This window comes from Petaurus breviceps, unplaced genomic scaffold, assembly GCF_028583685.1.
Source record: "Petaurus breviceps papuanus isolate PSGF00001 unplaced genomic scaffold, PetGlider_PUasm1.0 227, whole genome shotgun sequence".
Lineage (NCBI taxonomy): Eukaryota > Metazoa > Chordata > Mammalia > Diprotodontia > Petauridae > Petaurus > Petaurus breviceps.
In genome coordinates this window covers 12,740,037-12,762,769 of record NW_027185896.1, presented here as the reverse complement: position 1 = coordinate 12,762,769, position 22,733 = coordinate 12,740,037, and the positions used below count along the sequence as shown (strand labels likewise).

Sequence of the window (22,733 nt, the reverse complement as noted above, 5' to 3'; positions counted from 1 at the left end):
GAATTCTGCGGGCTCCACTTTCCTCATATATAAAATGGGAATGATAGTACTCGCCCTTCTTCCCTCCCCAGGCTGGGTTGGGGGCTGCCTGGCATTCCAGCCCCAAGGTCTCCCATCCCGTCCTGGTGGGCAAGGCCCCCACAGAGCTGGGCTGAAGCAGAGACCAGGCAGAGAAATCGATGGTTCTGTTAACATTTAATGAAAGGAAAAATCCTTCCCTCCTGCGTCAAATGGCCAAGAACTGGATGCCCAGGCAAGGAGCCAGACCCGTGGGGCCCAAAGCGGGATCAGTCTCCACCTCCCACAGGCAGGCCTGGGGGCCCAGGATAGGGAAGGATCAGAGCCCACATGTGCACACGCACACAGCCTTGCACCCACACGAGCGTTCCCAGGGGAAGATACGCACGTACACATGTGGGCCTTCGAGCAGGCTTCAAGCACGAATAGAGAATCTCTCAACTAGGAGTGAGGAGATCTGGGTTCAAATTCCAGCTCTACTAATTAAATTTACTACCTTCGTCACCCAAGATTCTAATTTTCTCCTTTGTAAAATAAAGAGGTCCCTTTGGCTCCAACAATTTATGAAATTATGAGTATAAGGTGGGGGGGGAGGTGTTGTTTGTTTTTTGGTCTAGACTCATGACTCTGTAGGTCTGAAGAGCTCCCTGCATGGAAACTCCCTCTACCCAGGCAGATCAGCAACTCCCCAGTAATTTAACATCTTACAGAGTTCCCTCCTGGGACACTGAAAAGTTAAGTGAGGGGTTCACAGTCACACAGCTGGTATGTGTTAGATCCAAGATTTGAACCCAGACTCCTAACTCCAAGGCTGGTGTTACACACAAGATATGAAAAATCTCCCTGGAGCTACCACGCAAGGTTTTCCATCCCCTCCTGGAGGAGGTCTGGAGCAGAGACCAAGCCCGGGGCCCTGCAAGGAGGTCAGCTCCAGGCCAACCAGCCAGGGAAGCTTTGCCTAAGTCAGGCTGGAATGGCCAATGGCCACCCACTGACCCCATGTTCCAGTAAAGCGGTCTGCCTGCTCTTGGTGACAAGCAAGAGGCTGCCTGAGATAGTAAAAGCCATTAGACCCCAGGGTCCTCAGTATCCCTGTGGGATACTATGGGACACTGAAACTGGAAGGGAGTGGACTTCCAACACAGCTGCACGTACCTGTCCATGGAGCCTTCAGTCTGCATTCACTCAATGTCACAGTTCACCTTGAAATCACACCTCAAAGTCCTTACACCTCCTCCAGGAAATCTTCCCAGATTAAGCCGACTTGATAACATTATCTCAGACAAAACCTCACCCTCTCCATCTAAAGGCACATAAAGCTGTTGCTCAAGTCTGTCATGCATTTGTCTGTGCTGTTTCCTGTTGGCCCCATAAGGCCTCTTTCTCCTCCAGCCTCTGGGATTCTAGCCCTGGCTCCTCTCCTTATTAGCTGTTTAAGCCTGGGCACATTCTTTCCTGGCTCTGGGGCTTCCATCTCCCCATGGGGCGTGGAGGAAGGGGAGAAAAGGGATGCATTTGACCAGAATTGGGACCCACTAAATGAGGATGAAAGTTCCTTTCAGCTCTCAGATCCCAGGACCTGCAGCCCGCTCATGAGAAGTTCAGTCATTCCCCTCAGGTTATACAAGTTATAGGCAGCAAGCTAGCATTTGAGTGAGCCCAGGGACTCTGGCTCCAAATTGAGCATGCTTTTCACTGTGCCATACTCTCTCAGTTGCTAAGATCCTAGGAGGAAGAGAAGGGCTCTTACCCTTTCCCATGAGCACATCAGTCCAGATGTGCCACATCATAGTGGAAAGAATGCCGAACAAGTTTATCTAAAGACCTGAAGGCCAGTCTCAGCACCGCCATTATCTGTCTCTATCATCTTCAACATAGCCTTCAAATCTCAGAACCTCAGTGCCCCATCCATGAATCAGGGGATTTAAATGCCCTTCCTCTTTTCAATTCTTATATTAATGCTTTCCTGGGACTTGGACAACCCAGGTTCTACACTGTCAATGTCATTACTAATGTCCCTATCATTCCTCCAATACTTAGTGAGTACTTAATATGTGCACTTGTATTCATGTGCAGCCTTGAGGTGGGGAAGGCAGGGAACCCCTTGGTTTAGAAAGTTTTGACAACACAGTCTCTGCCTTCATAGAACTCAAAGTCTAGTAGGGTAAGACCCTGGAATATCCAGGTTCTTCAGAGGAAGAAGTCCTTTACCAATGGGTTGTATCAAGGCAGACTCAGCAGGGATAGAGACAGAAAAACAATGTTCTTTGCTGCTCACCACCCCATTCTTCTTAATACCATCTTCAGAAAAGTTATAGCCTCCTGGGTCCCCTCTTACCTCTTTGACTGCTCCTCCTCTGACTCATCCCATTCCTCCCATCCCCCTGAAGATTACAGTCCATCTCTAAGACTGGCTCCTGGGTCCTCTGGTGATCTCATCTGTTCCCTTGTCTTCAAGGATCACATCTTAAAACAAATCTATCCAGTCTCTACTCAGATGTTCATTATCTGCATGACCTTGGACAACTCACTTCCTGGGCCTCGGTGACCTCATCTGTAAAATCAGATTATGGTGCTAGAAGGCCTCCAAGGTCTTTTTGCAGCATCACCAGATTCTACAGCCCACATCTTCAACTGCTTGCCCCTTCTGAGCCTGTTGTCAAATTCAGTCATCTTCCATGTAACTTTAAATCTTCTGCCTCTTCTCCCAACTTGACTGTTTCCCTATAGGGCACCATCATCACCTAAATCACCATCTATTTACTCAATACTCCAGGGTCATCTTTGTCTCCTCCCTCTCCAGATTTACTCCCATTGTCAGATTCTATCAGTTGGACCACCACAAGGTCTCTGGCCTCCACCCCTCCTATGGCCGTCTCCATACTTCAAGCTCTCACGTGGGCATCCCAAAAGTCTCACTGCAGTTTTAAGCTAACAACAATAAGAATTTGGGGACATTCTGGATGACTTCCTAGTTTCCAGTTTCTCTCCTCCCTGGGTTAGCTTCTAAAATAATTTTCCTAAGGTACAAATTTGAACATGGAGTTTCCTTTTTAGAGATCCCCATTGCCTATAGGTTCAACAACAATTTCCGTAGCCTGGCATTCAAGGCCTTACACAATCTGGTGTCAATCCCATTTCATACTACTTTCCTTCACAAATCCTATGTTCTAAGCAAATTGAAGCAACTTCTATCCCCATTCTCACTCTGCTCCTCCTGTGTCCATGTCCATGCTGTCACTCACGTCTGTAACAGATTCCCCATCTTCATCTCTGCCTGATGAAATCTATTGGAATTTCAAGGTCTCGTTCTACTGTGACCTCCATGAAATGAAGGCTTCCCTGACCTTACCCCTTCCAGCCAAAAGTGAGCTCTCCCTCCTCAAGTTTCTCAGCACTGGGCTTAGACCTTTGTTTTTCCCCTTTTCACTTCTCCACCCTCTCCCTTATATCAGAAGGTATTTGTCTACCTGGGCCCCATTTCCCCCCCTCCCTTATTAGATTATGAAAGACTAGAGAATGGGGTGAGTCAGCTCTGTCTTTGTATCCCTAGCATCAAGCATAGTACTCTGAACGAAGCAGGTGCTTAATAAATGTTTATTGTTTTGCTGAATCTGTAAAATAAGGTTAGATTATAGAAGGGAAGGGAAAATGTTGCCTATGTGTTCTCTGTTTCACTGTACGTAGATAGTGGGGCTATACCATAGACCATCAGGACAGACGGAGAAAATAGATCAGTTCAGGAAACAGATAAGGAAGAGGACCTCAATTATCTTGGTATGACCTAGAGTGATCTCAACGCCAAAAGCACAGGCACAATTAAATTCTTAACTTGTCTTGATAATTTCATCCTGCAAAAGATGAAAGAAGACACAAGGGTAGAGACTATTCTGGACCTGACTAATGAACAAAGAGGAACAGATGTAGAAATTGTAGAAATGATGAGAACCTTGGGGAAAACTTACTACCTTAGAATTCACAACTGAGAAGAAAAGGACAGTCAGATACCATCTTATATGTACAGGCAGCTAGATGGTTCAGTGGACGGAGTACTGACTTGGAATTAGGATAACCTGAATTCAAATCCAGCCTGAGACACTTACTGTCTGTGTGACCCTGGGCAAGTAGCTTAACCTCTACTTATTTCAGTTTCTTTATCTATAAAATGGGGACAATAATAGTACATACTTCCCCAGATTTTTGTGAGGGTCAAGTGAGATAATATCTGTAAAGCACTCAGTACAGTGCCTGACACACAGTAGGTACTATATAAGTGTTAGTCATCATCATCATCATCATCATCATCATTATTATTATGCTAAAGAAAAGATTTCAAGGAATCTCATAAAAAGATAAGTAGGGAGGTTTTCATAGATTAAAATTCTGCAGAGGAAGTTAGACCAGAAGTAATCAGAAATTCTCAAGAATGAAATTCTGAGGTGACAAAAGAAATAACTCCTATGAGGAAGAAAAGGGGGTAATTGTCTAAAAGAGCATGAAATAGATGCACAGGGAACTTATCAACCAATTTAACTAAGATTTTTAAAAGACAAGGACAGAAGACAGAAGCAAGGGCTGATGAAAGAAGATAAATACACAAGTGTACTACACGGTCCAATGAGAACAATTTGAGAAGAGCCAAAAACTCAAAATGAGCTGAGTCTACCCAGGAAAACTAAAGACAACCAAAGGGGGTTTTAAAGTAATATTTGGTATAATTTTTAGCATCAAACTAGGCATAAAACAAGGAGACATGTGCTTGCCAAAGTCATTTGCCACCATCATGGAGAACGTCTAGGGCAGTGTCTCAATGGAAAAGAAATCTCTTGCTGGTCCTCCAGATGACATTGTACTGATTGTATCAGGCCCCAGGAAAATACAGAGCCTTCTACATGAAATCCATAATCCCTCAAAACATCAGCCTATCTGCATGCAGGAAAAAACAAATGGATGAAGGATATCTACTCAGATCAATAAATAAGCATTTCCCAAGTATCTCTAATGTGCTGTGTGTGCTAGGAGCTGGGGATACAGATACAAAGAATGAAATAATCCCTGCCTACTTGTGGGAACATACATCCTAATGGGGGAAGGCAAGGGTATGTATGCAGCATAAACAAAAATGAAGAAATACACAGCACTTAAATAGCAAGGTGATTCGGAAGGGAAAGCACAGCAGTTGGAGTAATTGGGGAAAGGTTCTTGAGTTGAAGATGGTGCTTGAGCTGAATCTTACACAGGAGTCTGTGAGGCTAAGTTAAGGAGCAAGAACCTTGCATGTAAGTCCGACGACCACTGCAAAGGCTTAGGAATGGGAGATAGAGGACCATGTGTAAGGAACAAAGACAGGGCATGTCTGGCTGGATCACAGAGTAGAGGAGAGTGACATTCAACAAGGCTGGAAAGACAGGTTGGGGGCAGGCTGGGAAGGCCTTCAAAAGCTAACCAAAGGAGTTCATGCTTGATCCTAGAGGCAACAGGAAGCCACTGGAGTTGACTGAATAAAGGAGTCCCACAGTGGTATTGGCACTTAAGAAAAATTTACTCTGGCATTACTGTGTAGGATGGAGTGGAGTGATGAGAGACTTGAGGGAGGGAGATCAATTAGAAGGCTGCTGCAATTATCCAAGCCACGAGGGCCTGAACTAAGGTGGGAGCTGTGGGAGTTCAGAGAAGGGATCAAATGTGAGTGACATTATGGCAGAAATGGCAAGATCTGGCAACAGATTTGGATACATGGGGGAGGAGTACAGGAGAATGCCAAGGTTACAAACCCAGAACATGAAGGATGGTGGTGCCTTTTATGGAAACTTGAGAAGAGGGAAAGGTTTTAGGGAAAAGATTGTGAGTTTAGTTTTAAAACGTTGACATCAAAATGGCTCTGGAACATCCAGTTTGAAGCGTTCAATAAGCAATTGTTGATGCAGGACTAAAGATCAGGGATGAAAATGGGAATCATGAATAGGCTTCCTTCTCTCAATCTAGCATCCTAACATCCAGACTGTGAAATGAAGTTGACTTCAACCATAGATCTTGGATAATCACTGCAAATGAACAATGAATGGGCTCAGAATTGAAAAGGACAATGAGTTGGATTGTCTTCAGGAAAATGCAGGGGTTTTAAAAATTGATATCTTTTGACATGACATCATTTCATTTCTCGGTCTGTCCCTTCCCTCTCCTCTTCATAGCATCATCTCTTGTAACAAAGAATAATAAAAAGGAACAAAAAGCAGTCCAATAAAACTGACACGTCAAAAACAATTCAACCATATATGCACCATTCCACATCCACAGTCCCCCACCTCTGTAAAAAAGGGAGGGAGGTTCATTCTCATCTATCTTCCTTGGGGTCAAGTTTGGTCATTACAATTATATAGCAATCCGTTTCAATTTGTGTTGTTCTATTTTGTTGTTGTTGTTGTTGAAATTTTCTTTTCTATTGTGAACTTATAATAAACATTTTAATGTAAAAAGAAGAAGCAAGAAGATTATATAAGAAAGTAAGTGCCTTCTGATGATTTTGTTCTGCTGTGAGGCAAAGAATACCAGCCTCCAAATAATTAAAGTTGTAGGTTATCCAAAAGCAACTCAGAAGTACCTGGTGGGTGTGAAGAGGTTGTAACACATTACAAAAGAGAAGCGGCAGAAAGGGCGCCATCTAAAAATGACGGCAGTTGGGTCATGCAGTCAGAGCAAAGGCTGTGGATGACCCATCGATAGCCACAAAACATCAAAGAGAAGGCAAGCACACTGGGTGCATTCCTGGGCTTGGGTTTCTTGGAGGACAATGACAAGAGTGGCTCAGGACATAGATAGTTCTTATCTGAATCAATGGAAGGAACTGTTGTTGTTCAGTCTTTTTTTAGTCATGTCTGACTCTTCCTCATCCCATTTCCATTTTTCTTGGCAAAGATACTAGAGTTCTTTGCCATTTCCTTCTCTAAATAATTTTATAGAGGAGGAAACTGAGGCAAACAGGGTTAAGTAACTTACCCAGAGTCACATGGCTAGTAAGTGTTTGAAGCTGCATTTGAACTCAGATCCTTCTGACTCCAGGGTTGGAGGTCTAACTGTCCTAATGGAAGGAATATCCACATCAATAAAATCGCAGATGCACTGAAATGTCTTAATATTGGGAGGAAAGAGGCAGATCAAAGAAAGGATAGGATCACTTTGGGGAGGTAGAGAAGACCATAAGTGACTACCAAGAGAAGGCAGGGGTGATCAACTCTATTTTGTCTGTTTTCCCATCCAAGGAGACCCAGAAGGACAGAACAAAAATGGCTAATAGGGAATCAATGTTCAAGATAAGCAGGGGGATGATAAAAGAACCTTAGCTGTGTTTGATGTGTTCAAGTCACTAAGACATGACTAATGACATCTGATGGCTCTGAATTGGTTGATGTGATCCTGAGCCAATGGCAGTCTCATCTTTGAAACTGTGTGGAGATAAAATGTCCCAGAAATGTCAAAGCTAGCCAAGGATAAAAATAAAAGAACTCAAAAGCTTATAAAAGTGAATGTTGAAAACGAAAGGTTAATCAATTATTTTTAAAAGGAAATTTTAAAAAATTAAGTTGCACTTTTTGTAGTAACAAAGTGCTGAAAATAAAGCAGATGCCCATTGATTGGGAAACAGTTAAGCAAATTGTGACACATGCATGCCATGCAATATTATGGTCCTATGAGAAGCTACAAATAGGATGGAGACAGAAAAGCATGGGAAGACTTGTATGACTGATACACAGTGAAGTGATCAGAACCAGGAAAACAATATACGCAGACTATCGAGATGTAAATGGAAAGAATAATGACAACAAAACAATCAAAACTAAAACCTGCAAGATTATAATGACCAAGCTTGGTCCCAAAGAAGAGACAGGAGAATGTACTTCCCTCAATTCTTTGCTAAGGTGAGGGACGAGGGGTATAGAATGCTACATATAACATCAGACTTTTTGATTGTCTTTTGCTGAATTGTTTTCTTTTCCTTTTTTTTTTATTCTTTGTTATAGGTGATGGCTCTTTGGGAAAGGAAGGAGAGGAGGAGAGATAGATTTGGAAGTGTAAATGATATAAAAACAAAAGATATCAATAAAGTTTTATTGTAAAATAAAAGAAGGAAAGGGTTGCCATATGATTGAAGAACAGAAATTATTGTCCTGATTTTCCAAAAAAGGGAATAGTGCAGAGTCTGCAAACTATAGGCCAGGAAAAAATTCCTAGTAAAATTCCAAGATGTGTCATCAAATGGATGGTTAAGGACTTCTAAACACAGCATGGTGCAGTGAAGAGTGAGGGATTGGAAGTCACCAGACCTGGGCCCAAATCCCACCTAGGACACTTGCCAGCTCTATGACCCTAGGCCAGGGGTGGGGAACCTGCAGCCTTGGGCTAGACAAATCACCTAACCTCAAAGAGTCTCACTTTTCTCATCTTGAAAATGGGGGTAATAACAGCACCCATTTCACAGGGCTTTCATGACAATCAAATGAGACAATGTGGGCAAAGTGCTTTGCAATCTTTAAAATGTCATACAGATGTGAATTATTACCCAGATGAGAAAGTAGCCATCATAGAAAACCCAGCATGGTTTCATAAGGAATAGAACATGCCAGATTCACTTCATTTCCTTTCTCAAAAGAGTTACTAGAATGAAAGGTCAGGAGAAAGATTCAAATATACCTCATCAAATAAGTTGCTGAAATTTCAGTAAAACCTCTCACATTATCCTTGTGGACAAAATGGGATGATGGTTTTGTACTCAGAACTGATTGAAAAATGGGACCCAAAAAATCACCATCATTCAGTGATTCATTGTGGAAAACTCAGGGTGGGCTCTCTAGTGGAATGAATGAATGAATGAATGAGGCATTTATTATGTGCAATGGTCCACAGTCTGCCCTTGGTTTTGTAGTATTTAACTACTTTTCATCAATTACTTGGATAAAGGTATGGATAATATGCTTATCTTATCAAATGCGTAGGTGTCACAAAGCTGAAATGGCAAACCCTTCATTCAGCATTTAAAGCCTTTCAAAGCCTTGTTTCTTCCTACCTTTCCAAACGTCATATACTTCATTCTCCTCCATGTACTCTTATTTTTTTCTCACATATTTCTCACATTTCTCACATATAATACTCCATCTCCCACCTCAGATACTTAACACAAAAAAAAAAAACTAGCCCTGTGACCTTGGGCAAATCACTTAACCCCAATTGCCCTCCAAAAAAATAAAAAGCAGAAAAAAAAAGACTTTATGATTCAGTAAGTAGAGGACCTCTCAGGTACTTTTAGCTCTGACCTTTTATGTTCTAAGTCTCTCCCAGATATGGAAGCTGATCATTTTGCAAAGCAGTAATAAATCAATCACTTTTGAAGGCACAGGGAAACTTGGGCAGTGAAGGCCTTGGGGTTCAAGCTGGGGAAAAGTCAAAGCCTAGGGCAGTTAACCGCCTGGGTAGAAGACCCTCAATCACTGAAGGTAGCTGGTTTCCCCCAGACACTACCTTCTGAATCATCCAGCTCTAAGCCTGCCCCTGCCTCAGAATGTCATTGGCTTAGGACAGATTTTCTTGGGTCTGGGTAGATCTGCTCAGAAGGATGCAAGGAGAAGGTCAAGATGAACTCACTCCCATAAGCTCTGACACCTTCTTCCCCTCCAAGGTCCTAGGCTCCTCTAGCTTCCTAGAAGTGGAGGGGGCCATAAAGAGAGGCAGGGGGGAAAGAACTTTAGTTTTCGAAAATGGTTTTCCCATCTATGATCTTGTGGGGTGCTTACCACAACTACCCCTTTTCATCTCTCCATTTGTTAAGTTGCTCTTTCCCTCCTACTTTCCTATCGGGCAAAACAGATTTCTATATTCCACTGATTGCGCATATTATTCCCTCCTCTATCCTAGTCTGGATCAAATCCCAGCCCTACTATGTAGCACCTTTATGATTTGGGGCAAGTCATTTCCCTCCCTGGGCCTCAGTTTCACCACCTGAAAATGATGATTTTCACTAGGTCCCTTCCAACTCTAAATCCCATTATTCCTCCATACACTTTAGGCTCAACAAAGGTCCCTTTTAAAATGGGGCCTGGCCAGGGCCTCTGACCCTGACAACCTATACAGAACAGGGTACAAGGAACACACCAAATTTACCCCATCATCCATCCATATGACAGCCTTTCAAATACCCCAGTGCCTCAGATATTCCATGACCTGCTTATTCATCTTTCCTCTGACCTGTTGACCCTCTGACCCATTTTCAGTTGTGTCCACAATAGCCCTTCCTATATTTGAAGCCAGGGGAAACATGGGAATATGGCAGGTCTCCTCTAACCAGGGGCACAGAGCTAATTACATAAACATGAACCTCCCCTTCCATAAGAGATACTCTAAGTCTTTAATGGCCACTCTTTTAAATTCCATGAATGATGGATAGAAATATCTAAACTGGTTACACACTCTCCCAGCCTCTGAGACAGAAAAAACAAAATAGAACCTATTCAAAACAGCTCAGGGTTGCCATCATCATCACCACAATCCACATTTCTATGGTACTTTAAGGTGCTTTGAAGGAGAGAATGCAAGTGTTATTCTTCCCATTTCACAGATGCAGGAATGAAGGCTCAAGGAGAAGGAACTTGCCCAGGGTCACACATCCAGGAAGTAGAAAAGTCCAGCCAGACCTTTCCTAGTTCCCTGATTCCAAGTCCAGAGCTCATTCTGCTGCATCGCGATGCATGCCTTTGTGATGTTACCAAGGTCACATGCTTCAGGGCTCTGATCATTATACCCCACTGCCTGGACAGATGGGGATCCCTCTAGACCCATGATCCCTGGGATCTCTAATCACCATCCCCCACCAGAGGCCCAAGTACGGTATACCAGGAAGAGCATCAGAGCTGCAGACACAGTACCTGGGTTTGAAGCCCAGCTCTACATCTTTACTATGTGTGATCTTGGGCAAATTACTCATATTTCCAATTGTGGGAATTTGAAAGTGTGTGGCCAGTTCATGGGATTCATTATTTGCATTCATTAGGACCCTCCTGTACCCACTCTGAACTTCAGTTTCCTCAACTACAATATGAGGTTTACCTAGACAAGCTCTTACATCCCTTCCATTGCTAAATCTTAAGAACAGGGTCTATTTGAGAGCACAGCAGGGAGAACAGTCTGGAGCCAGAATCAGGATTATGTACTCTGAGAACTCTGCGGAAAAGCTCAGCCTCCAATCCAGCCCCTTTCCTGGCTGGAGAGACAGAGACAGAAAGAGACAGAGAGACAGAGAGAGACAGAGAGAGAGAGAGACAGACAGAGAGAGAGAGACAGACAGAGAGAGAGAGACAGACAGACAGACAGACAGAGAGAGAGAGAGAGAGAGAGAGAGAGAGAGAGACACTGTATGTGTGTGTGTGTATGTATGCGCATGAGCACTTGAGAGAATCCCAGCTGGGCATTTTCTTCATATCAGCAGTCTAGGGGCAGAGGAAGAAGACCCAAGCCAGAGGTGCCTAGGACTTGCAGATTCCACAGGGTTTCATGTTCGAGGGACAACAGGAGTTACCTCCTCCACCTGGCACCCCATGAAAGGACAGGACCTCTCTTCCCAAAGCCTCATCTCTCATTCTATTCCACATCCTTCCCCAGGGACACATCATAAAATAAAAAATGCCCAGTGGAGAGCGCTCTCTCCCCTCCCTCTTCATTTCCATCTGCTGAAATCCTTCCCAGTGCCTTGCACGTAGTAAACACTTAATAAAGAAATGTTTGTTCAGTTAATTTGAATTCCTTCAAGGCTCAGCTCAGATGACCTTCCCCTCTTTGAAGCCTCCCTTGATCACACATACACACACACACACACACACACACACACACACACACACACACACAGAGCTGAAAGTGATTTCTCCTCCTCACATTTTCTGAACTCATTCGGTCTGGCTTCCTCCTTTGTACCCACCACGTTCTCCCTGGCATCCCAGTACTACTTATCCATGTCTGTGCCATTCCTGGACACCAGACACATCTCCCGTAAGTTTTCCTAAGGCAGAGACAGTGCTGTTTCCCCTCTGCGCATTCCCCCTGTATGCAACAGGCATTTATTAAATGTTTGCTGAATCAAACTGAGCCTGAGCTCCTTGGTGGGGTGGTGGGGGTGGGTTGGGGGGGGGAGACACTACAGTTCTTTTTTTTTTATCTCTGCTGCTCTCTTGGCAATTGGCACAGTCCCTACAAACAGTAAGGACTTAATCATTTCAATTCTATAGAAAACATCTTTGTACCTGCTATGTACAGAACCTCATCTGAGGAACTCAAAAGAGAGAAAGCCTCTCAGATAGTCTGCATAATATGCAATCTCAGCCCTCAGGGAGCTTACTGGCTAGCATGGGCATAAACACAGATAACTAGAAGGTCCAGTATTACCTGATACATGCATTAGAAACACGAAGACTAGATGCTAGGGGTGCAGCGGAGAGAGTGCCTGACTTGGAGTCAGAAAGGCCTGAGTTCAAATCCTGCCTCACAGACCCTAGCATAGTGACACTGGGCAAAGCACTGAAACTCTCGGTCTCAATTTCCTCACTGGTAAAATGGGGATAATAATAGCACCTACTTCCTAGGGCTGTGAGGATCAGATGAGAAAAGACATGTATAAGATTAACAAACCTTAAATGCTATGTAAATGCTACCTAGGATCATTATCTGAAAACCTGGGGGGCTCAGTGGATATAGTGCTGGGCCTGGAGGCAGGAAGACCTGAGTTCAAATCTAACCTCAGACACTTACTAGCTGTGTGACCTTGGGCAAGTCACTTAACCTCTGTTTGCCTTACTTAATCCACTGGAGAAGGAAATGGCAAAGCACTCAAATATCTTTGCCAAGAACACCCCATGAACACTATTGGCCCATGGGGCCACAAAGTCAGACATCACTGAACAACATTATTATTAGGTGAGGTTTGCTATACACCCCATCACCACTACCACCTAACAGCTGTTGGGGCCACTAGGGATCCTCGTGTGTGAATGTGTGTGTATCCTTGTCTTTCTGTCTCTGTCTCTCTCCCTCTGTGTGTGTGTATCTCTCTCTCTGCCTTCCTTCTCTCTCCTTCTCCTTCCCCTTCCTCACCCCTAGAAGGCTGAGAAAGACCAAACTGGTGAGGGTCCAAGCCTCTCTGCCTGTTCAAAGGACCAAGGTTTTACTGTTACCTCTGGTCAAGTTGCTGCTAGGTCTTCTCCGGCCTCTGTGATTCCTTCTAGTCCTCCTCTGACCCCTAGTCTACAAAGCACAGGGCTGGGTTTCCAGTTTTCCTGGGGCTGTCAAAGGCACCACCATATCCAAGCCATCCAAGTTCCCCTTCTCATGCTCCCCACATGCAGCAACCAATTCCTCTAGATTCTTCCTCCATCGTCTCCTCTCCTTCCTCATCACTTCTTACCTGCCCTACTGTAGGAGACTCCTAACTGGGGTCCATTCTGTGCCCCCCAATTATACTTGCCCCTTTAGCCCAGTGATGGAATGAGAACAAACATCCCTGTAAAAAGCAATCATTCATTATTACAGTAGCTGGCATTTCTATGGGGCATGAAAGTTTGCAAAAAATGCTTTTTCATGTTAACTCATTTGAACATCAATGACAACCCTGGAAAGCAGGTACTATTATTTCTGTTTTATAGATAAGGAAACCAAGGTAGAGAAAGGTGAGGTAACTTGCCCAAGGGTCATAATGCTAGCTAGTGTCTCTGAGGCAGAATTTGAATTCAGCTCTTTCTGGCTCCAAGTCCAAGCTCTATTCATGAAACCAAAATCTCTCTCTCTCTCTATCTCTTTCTCTCTGTCTGTCTGTCTGTCTGTCTCTCTCATGCGCACACACACACACACACACACACACACACACACACACACACACCATGACTTTTCTCTGCTCATAAATACCCATTCCTTTATCTGATTCTCAATAACAACCTATGGAGGTGTATTATCTATCTATCTAAGTAATATTATTCCCATTTTACAGAGGAGAAAACTGAGGACCAGAGTCATATAGCTAGAAAATGCTCGAGTTAAGATTCAAACTCAGATTCTCTGATACCAAATCTAAGTGCTCTTTCCCCAATACAGGAGCCTTCCCACTCCACCCGAGCAATCTTTCAAATGCACTGCCTTCACAACCGTGTTCTCCTGTAAAATCTCGATGAACAAATGATCCAAGCCTTTAGCTGATAATCACCGACCCCCACTTCCAAAATGCTTTAAACTTTTCTAACAAGCACTGTTCTCCCCACTTTACAGATGAAAAAAGTAAGGCTCCCAGAGATAAGATGTTTTGTCCAAGGTCACATAGGTAAGCAGTGTCGCCACTAACAAATCCAGTTAGGAAAATGTTTGCTAGGTGCCTACAATGGTCAAAGTAGGGTGAGTGGTGCTGGGGGAAGATAACAAAGTGGCTAAAGCACAGATTAGCCTTGAATCCCACAAATCACAAGGGACACAGGGCAGGATGGCTGGTTTCTGAATCTAACGGAATATTGCTGTGCAAAAGAAAAGGATAAGGATGAGACACACGTGTCAGAGACGTGCAGGAAGATCTGTGAAAACAGATGAGGAATGAAATAGGGAGAACCGAGACAGCGCCAGACCCATGAGCTACAACGATGGAAACGAAAAGGTCAGTCCCAGAAAGATGTCTAAGAAGCCCCGGGTGGTCTGGGAGATGCTCCGCAGGCACAATGGCAGCTACACGGTCAGTATCAAGCTTAGAGTTTGGCTTTTTTAGCTTTGTGGTAAGGGAGGGTCCAAGGAAGGTGAGTCACAGGACTGTCTGTGATGTAATAACAAAAGGCACCAAAAATATTAAAATGAAATTAAAAGCTATCCATCTTTTTAACCACCAGGAACAGCGTTAGGCACCAGAAGCCATCAGACAACAGAGAGGGAGGTGGATAAGGGAACCAGCCTCAGACATTGCTAGCTGTGTGACCCTGGGCAAGTCACTTTTGTTTGCTTCAGTTTCCTAATGTGTAAAATGAGCTGGAGAAGGGAATGGCAAACCCCTCCAGTATCTTTGCCAAGAAAAACTCAAACGGGGTCACAAAGAGTTAGACATGACTGAAACAACTCAACAGGAAAGAAATAATGGTCCCTTGGTAGCGGGAAAGCTGGGCCAGGGTCTGAGGAGCATGGGAAGAGCTTATCTCATCCCTAGCCCTCAAAGTCACCAATATCATGGCAAGAATCCTGGCATTTGGATCTGAGACCTGGCTTTGAAACTCAGCTCTGTTACTAACAGACTAGGGAATCTTGGGCAAGTCATTTCCCATTGGGGGAGGTTTTATTTCTTCATCTGTAAAACGAAGCAGTTGGGACAGATGATCTCTAAGGGCCCTTCCAACTCTAACATTCCATGATTCTGTGATTTCACAATATGAGGGAAGGGATTCATGTCTTCTAGGACCTTGGGAGCCTACACCAGTCCCTGTCTGCAACCCAGGCCTCCCAATTCCTCTCTCTGCCCCACCTCCCCTTCCCCACAGAGGAGGCGATGCCAGCTGGCTATGCCAATAACCCAGTTCTGGGCCCTGCCCACCTCTCTCAACCAGATGTGCTGGCTCCCACCAGGCCCTCCAGCTGTGGGCCCTGCCTTTCTTAGTCCAGCTGTACTGGCTGCAATGAGTTCCAATAGCCCCCGAGGGGCCTGGAAGGATGACAACCCCCTACACCAGTGACTCCTTCAATCAATTAACAAGATTTGTTAAGCCCCCTACTATGTGCTAGGCACTAAGGTTACAAAGACAAAGAATGAGATAAAACCTATTCTATTGTATTATCTCTGGAAGAATCAGTATATACAGGATAAACACAAAGAAAATAAATACAGAGAAATGCAAAGCAGTTAAAAATGAGTTAGTTTGGAAGGAAGGGGATCAGGAAAAGCTTCATAGAGAAGGTGAGGATGGGTCTGACTCTGCCTCCCACCCCCCAGCTAAAGGCAGCAGAAATCCTGGGACTCTTTAATGGAGAGCCCTCCCCCACCTCTCTGCCTACATCTCCTTGTATGCCCCACACCCCAGACAGCTCTCTAGACCTAGGATCCTTACAGTAACAGAAGCTCTGAAGGGCAGGCTTAGGAAGACCATGCCCCCTATCCCGGTCAGAGACATCCCTGGGACTCCAAGCTCCCTTCAGGCATGTCCCCCAAGCCCTATTTGGTTAAGCAAGGCCCAGTTTCAAAGAGGAACAAGTTCCCCACCTCACCCCTGTAACTCCCCCACTGGGAAATACCAGGTGGAGCACATAATCACAAGCCATTGGGGATCATCTAACTCCTTTTACAGAGGGGGAAACTGAGTCCCAGAACATAAAAGAATAGCAGAGTCAAGTTTCAAACCCAAGTCCTCTGACTTCAACTCCAGAGTCCCATCTGCTACATCTTGGTAGCTAAAATGATCCAGAACTGAAAGGGTCTTTTGATACAATCTAGGATGAGCCTAGAAAGGCTTAGATGGGGCAGAATCCTATCTTCAAGCATCAGAAGGTGGTCCCAGAGAAGAGGAAATCAGCCTGTTCTATTTGGCCTCAGAGGTCCAAATGAAAGGCATTTAAAGCAGGTTAAAGAAAGGAGATGTCGATCTGATATGAGAGAGAACCTGCTAAGAAACCAGAGCATTGCAAATTCAAAATGGGCTGCCCGGCAACTATCTTCATGCAAAAGCCAGGCAGCCTCTGGTCAGAGCCACTCTAGAGAATTCCTGGCCAGGGCCAAGTGGGACCAGGGCCCCCAGCCAGAGATCCCTCCCAACTCTGAAATCCTGAACTTCTGTGAGACAGAGTCCAACCCCCTCATTTTACATTAGAGAGAGCAGAGGCACAAAAGGGTTAAAAGTCCATAGCCAAGGTCACACAGGTAGCAACTGTCAGTGGCAGGATTTGAATCCATCTTCTGACCACTCCATCTTTCCTCCATACTCCTTAGGGGCTCGGCACCTGCATCCCATTCTACCCTCCTGTTCTATTCCAAGCTCATCCTTTAAAAACTCAATTCAGGGGCGGCTAGGTGGGGCAGTGAGTAGAGCTCTGGCCCTGAAGTCAGGAGGACCTGAGTTCAAATCCAGACTCAGACACTTAACACAAAAAAACTAGCCTTGTGACCTTGGGCAAGTCACTTAACCCCAATTGCCCTCCAAAAAGCAAAAAAAAAAAATCCCCAAAACCAAACAAACAAAAAAACAAACCCTCAATTCCAAAGCTGCCTCTTTCAGGAAGCTTTGCACAATTTACCCGTCAGCATGAACCTTAACCCTCTCAGACCCTGCACAGTCTCTTTAAATGCACTTGTGTTATATTTCAAATGACAGGTTTTTTGGTGTTTATCTTCTCCCCTTATTAAATTTTCACTTTCATGGTCTGAGCCCCATGCCTGGGATACCCACCTTCCTCATCTCTGCCTCCTGGTTTCGAGGCTTCCTTCCAGCTAAAATTCCACCATTTACAGGAAACCTTTCTCAATCCCTCTTAATTCCAGTGCTCTCTCCCCCGCCCCCACCAGTATTTCCTATCTATCCTGGATATAGTTTGTTTGTACCTGGCTGTTTACCTTGTCTCCCCCACTAGATTGTACAGTCCTCAAGGGCAGGGACTGTATTTTGACTCTTTTTATATCCCTAGCATTTAGCACATATAGTAGGTGCTAAATAAATGTTTCATGACTGACAGATTAAATCTCAAGCTCCCAAACCCAGGGACTGACTATGTCTTCTCTAAACTGTGTAACTTCTCTCCAAAAGCCCGACACAATGAACTACTAGTAGAGTGGAACAGGGCAGGAAGGTGGAGCAGCAGTTAGAGAGCTGGACCTAGAGTCAGGAAGACATCTTCCTGAGTTCAAATTCGACCTCAGACACTTACTAGCCATGGGACGCTGGGCAACTCACTTCACCCTGTTTGTCTCAGTTTCCTCATCTGGATGAGCTAGAGAAGGCAATGGCAAATCACTCCAATATCCTTGTCAAGAAAACCCCAATGGGGTCCTGAAGAGCCAGACACGACTGAAAAGACTGGAAACTCCTTGAGGGCGGACTCCTTTTCATATCAATCTTTGCATCCTCAGCACTAGTTAATGCAGGAAGGCTTTCTTTGAGCACTTCATTTTAGAAGAATTGTTAAAGAAGAGTTATGACCATTGGGGATGGGAAGGTGTTGTACATAACAAAGGCCCTTGGCCTTTGGGGGTGGGAAGGAGTGATTTCAAAGGTTCAGGAAAGAACTCTCCCCAACAGAACCCTCATCACCAGCCAGGATGTCTTTTAATGCCACCCTGACAGTTTGATGACAAAGAAATGACTCATAGGCATAGCATTCTCCCTTGTAAGAGGTACAAGAGAGACCCTGGGTTTCAGTTCTGGACAGCCGAGCCCACTGACTCAGGGGTTCTGAAATATACACACAGAGAGGCAGAGGGGACTCACATTCTAGGACCAGGCACTTATAAGCAATGTGACCTCTGAGCAAGTCACTATCTTAGAGCCTCCTTCCTCATCTGCAAAATAGGAGAACAGCCATACTACCCACCTCATAGATTTGTTGTGAGGAAAGCATTGTAAACTTTATACAGAATTATAGAAAATGATGATGATGACAATTATTTAAGTTAAAACTGTGTCCTGATAAAATGCACATCTCCATTGTAATCAATAAGGGGATTTTGAGAGCTAAAAAAAAGAATCTTAAAGACAATCTAGTCCAATCTCCTCAATTTACAGAAAACTGAGGCAGGAAACAGGAAAGCAAGTGTGGTATGGTGGAAAGCACTGATCTCAAGTCAAAAGATCTGGATTAAAATCCAGGTCACACTTACAACCTGTGTGACCTTGGGCAGGTCACTAAATACACACAAATTTAACCTAGCTGATTTCCTACCAGTCATTTAAAGCCAATTCAATGTCGTCTCCTCCAGGGAGCCTTCCTTAATTAGCGCAGCTGGTAAGGACTTTTCCCCTCAAATGTCCCACAAGGCTTTGTGCCCACTGACATGGGAGAGATGGGAGGAGGGCAGCACAAGGGTTAGACTGGACAGAGGGCAGAGGGCTGGGAAGTGCAGTCTTTCTGCCTGTACAGACCTGGAAGCAGAGACAATGGGCTCCCACACTCCCTTCCCTCCATCCCATCTCTGGATGGCTGGAGGGTCTTGGGCTCCTGCTAAGGGGATTCTCAAAATCTGACTCTTCCAGCCCTTGATTACTAAGATCACCCGGCCTGTGTCTGACCATAGTCTTCATGGATGTTGAATTGTCCTGATATTACCCCAAGCTAGGGCCTGGGGTGCAGTGTGCTGTTCCATCTTCATGAACAGTCTTGTGGGAGTCCTCTGGTCTAAGAGATGTCCTGCCCTTCCATCACTCAGCCCCTGCTGAATTCAGTACCAGAGCTCACAGCCGCGCGCTTGCGCACGTGCACGCGCGCGCGCACACACACACACACACACACACACACACACACACACACACACCTCTCTCCCATACAGATATATACACATGAAGGACCCACAAGGGGTCTGGGATAGGGAAGCCAATTCCCTCAAGACCCTCCCCTCAAATCTTATGGTCAATGGTTTCCTGGTGCTGCCAAAGCGACCCCTCCCTAAGAGGAGATGTGGGACTGTGCACTCACTCCAGCCTAGTCCATCCCAGAGCTCACAGAGAGAGAGGAATTTAACCATTTGAGGCTGACACTTTCTCCATGGTAGCCCCATAATTCAACTTCCCTCACCCAAGGGATAAGTCAATGCTTCCTCCCAAGCCAATCACCCACCACTGCTCCTAGATGCTGGACCCTCCTAACCCTGTCCCAAATCACTCTCCACTTTTCTTTCTATGTACCCCTCTCCCCAAGGGTAGCCTAGGAATAGGGGTAAACAGCCTAGGCTAGTTGGAGTGGGGACTTCTCAAAGCCCCCTCACCATCTGGAGCCTCAGTGAAAACAGGGCAGTTACTAAGAAAGATGATGGAGGTTGGGGTTGGGGGTCAGGGCTGGGGTAAATTACAGTGGACAGCCTACTGGGGGTGAACTGGGGACACTGGAGAGTCAGGTTTAATGGGATTGAGAGCTCAGAGGAGTAGATGGGAGGGAGACTGGCAGTGAGTTCCTGTTTGGCTATTGGAGGAGATAAATTTGGGTAGGGGTCCGGAGAAGTAGAATCCTGAGATTTAGGATTTCAGGATGGAACAGAGAGATCAGCGGGAGGTTCCCTGTGTGAGATGAGGTGGTCTTGGCAGATCTCTCTACTGCTCAAGTGAGGAGTTTGGGGAGAAGGAAAAAGGGAGTGAGGGAGAGAATTTGGTGGTGTGACAAGAGTGGACTGGACTCTGATGGGATTGTGTGTGTGTGTGTTTGTGGCTAGTTGAGAGATAAGTGCCCTCTTACTATTTAGGAGAAGGTTGAGACAAGGAGGGAGGACCGGTTACTGGGCTGTCCCAGTTGTCTTTCCATTTGGGGACTCTGGAGGAGGGTAAGGATGAAGGGCTAGGGGAGCTGGCTTTAATTGGAAGGGAGAAGGGCTAGTCTCAATCATCCTGGGACCTTTGGGAATGGGGTAGGGATAAGGTACAGGGGAGACAGACTGCTCCCGTATCTGTTAGTGTGGAGGTAAGGATGGGTCCCTGGTGGGGCAGTGAGAATGTCTGTGATGGGGTCAAAATTTGGGAGTGGGGAGGCTGGCTCTGGGTCTGAGACGGGAGTGGGGTGGGGTGCTATGCTGGGATGGTGGGGGTTAGGGGTGGCACAGAGGGTTGGGATGGGATGCTAGCCTGGGCTCCGACAAGGAGCTGTATATAGGCTGGGGGTTGGGGAATAGGAGCTGGGGGATGGGAGCGGGGCCCCCACTACCCTCCTACCATTTTGCCGCCAGCGCCGGGGGCTCACAGGGCCCAGCTGGATCCTCCTCCTCCCGCCCCCGGCACCCAGGGCCGGGCCGCTCCATGAAGCGCCGCGCTGGGGGGGCCCTCGGGGACAGGGACACAGACCTGGACCTGGACCTGGACCTCCGGCCTCCGCGCTGTCCGGGCCCCCGGGGCCGCCCCCCAGCTCAGCGCCTGGGGCATGGCCCCCCGGCTGGGGGAGGGGAGGGAGGAAAGGGGGAGGGGAAGAGGCTGGAGTCGGGGCTCGGGGGTGGGGGGGATGCAGGGAGGCTCAGAGCCCCGAGCCGGGCCCCGCACCCATCCCGGCTGGGCGGCGCAGCGGCGGCGGCGGCGGCTGGGGAAGCCGCGAGCGGAGGCAGGAGATGGATGCGCGACCGGTGGGAGAGATGCAGGCAGCCGGGGCCGCGCGCGGAGTCCGAGCCTCTGCGGTGGTGGCGGCGGCGGCAGCGGCTGAAGCCTCCCCGGCCCCGAGCCCCGGATTGGAGGCTCCGCATCAGATGGGGCGGCCGTCTGGACGTTTAAAGGGACAGGCCACCTTTTCCGCCCGCTCCGCGGGGCGCGCAGTGAGTCGGGAACGGGGGAGTGGGGAGGGGAGGACACGCGTGGCGCACTCAGCCCACGCCCACCCGTTCCCGCCCCACGCTCCCAAGAATGGGGAGATAGAGCCTTGGGAATCTCAAAGACCTGGTCACCTGGCTGGACACACACGCCCCGGAGGCGAGTGACGGGTGGTGTCCAGGAGGACCGGGAATCTGCGGGACGGGGGTGGGGTTGGAAGAGAACGGAGGTCATATGACCCATCCTCCACCTCCCCTTCTGAGTAACTGTGTGACCTTGGGTAAGTCCCTTTACGCCGCTGCCCCTCAGTTTCCTCCTTTGCAAAATGAAGGGGTCGGACTAAATGTTCTCGTGTCTCCTTCCAGCTCTGACATGTGTGAAACCCATGAAGTGGTTTAACTACCCATTCCCATGCCTGATCAGCTGCTGGGAAGTTCCTCCTAGGTCTAACCTTCTCTTTCGGCTCTGGAGCTCCATTCCTTCAAAGGTCAGCTCCAGGTGGCATTGCCAGACCCCCAAGGCCCACCCCCCACCCCCTATTTCCATCAAAACTTCCCAAATCATTGCCTAGCCTGCTCTCGGGAAAGATTCTCTCCTTCCCTTGTCCACCTCCAGGTCCTTAGAGACAAGAACTCCCCACTCCAACCTTGGGTCACAGTCCAGACTTTTGTTCTCATTGATCCGTGTGTGTGTGTGTGTGTGTGTGTGTGTGTGTGTGTGTGTGTGTGTGGTCTCCCAACCAGTTTAGGTGCTCCCTTCGAACCGGGAATTTCTCTCCTGTCTAACCCGCTGGGGGGGGAGGGGGGGGCGGGGCAGGGCAGAGAGAGAAATGTGCACACAAGAAAGGTGTACTCTGCAGATGTTTGCTGACTGGTCCTAATTGATGTTCCATACCCAGTAGATTTACCATAGACCCGGAACTGCTTTAACAAGTCAGGGGAACACTCCATCATCAGACGCAGACTGAGGCAATGTAGGGGACCTTGGACAAGTCCCTTCCCTTCTCTCCGTTTATTTGTAAAATGAGGGGGAGGGGATTCTCCCAAATCCCTAACAGGTCTGACATTCATTTTACAGAGGAGCAAAATGAGATCCAGGGAGGTGAAGGGACATGCCCAAAGTTCCAAAGTTAAGAAGAGATTCTGTTCTGAGGGTCCTTACATATTTCATGGCTCTGTAACCCATTCATAAACTAGGGAATTTTCATTTCAACAGGAAAATCCTTAAGACAAAAGACTGAAGCTC

The 22,733-nt window shown here is 46.5% G+C and overlaps 1 protein-coding gene across 1 annotated transcript in view; it reads right to left on the bottom strand.

The window, feature by feature from the left end:
• The window catches only part of ZBTB47 (zinc finger and BTB domain containing 47), a 41,679-nt gene extending 20,575 nt beyond the window's left edge, over nucleotides 1-21,104 (bottom strand). The window contains exon 1 of the mRNA XM_069095819.1: nucleotides 20,907-21,104. Within this exon, the coding sequence (XP_068951920.1) occupies nucleotides 20,907-20,909 (3 nt within the window). The 5' untranslated portion in view covers nucleotides 20,910-21,104. The remainder of the gene's footprint in view (nucleotides 1-20,906) is intronic.
• Between the last annotated feature and the right edge of the window lie 1,629 nt (nucleotides 21,105-22,733).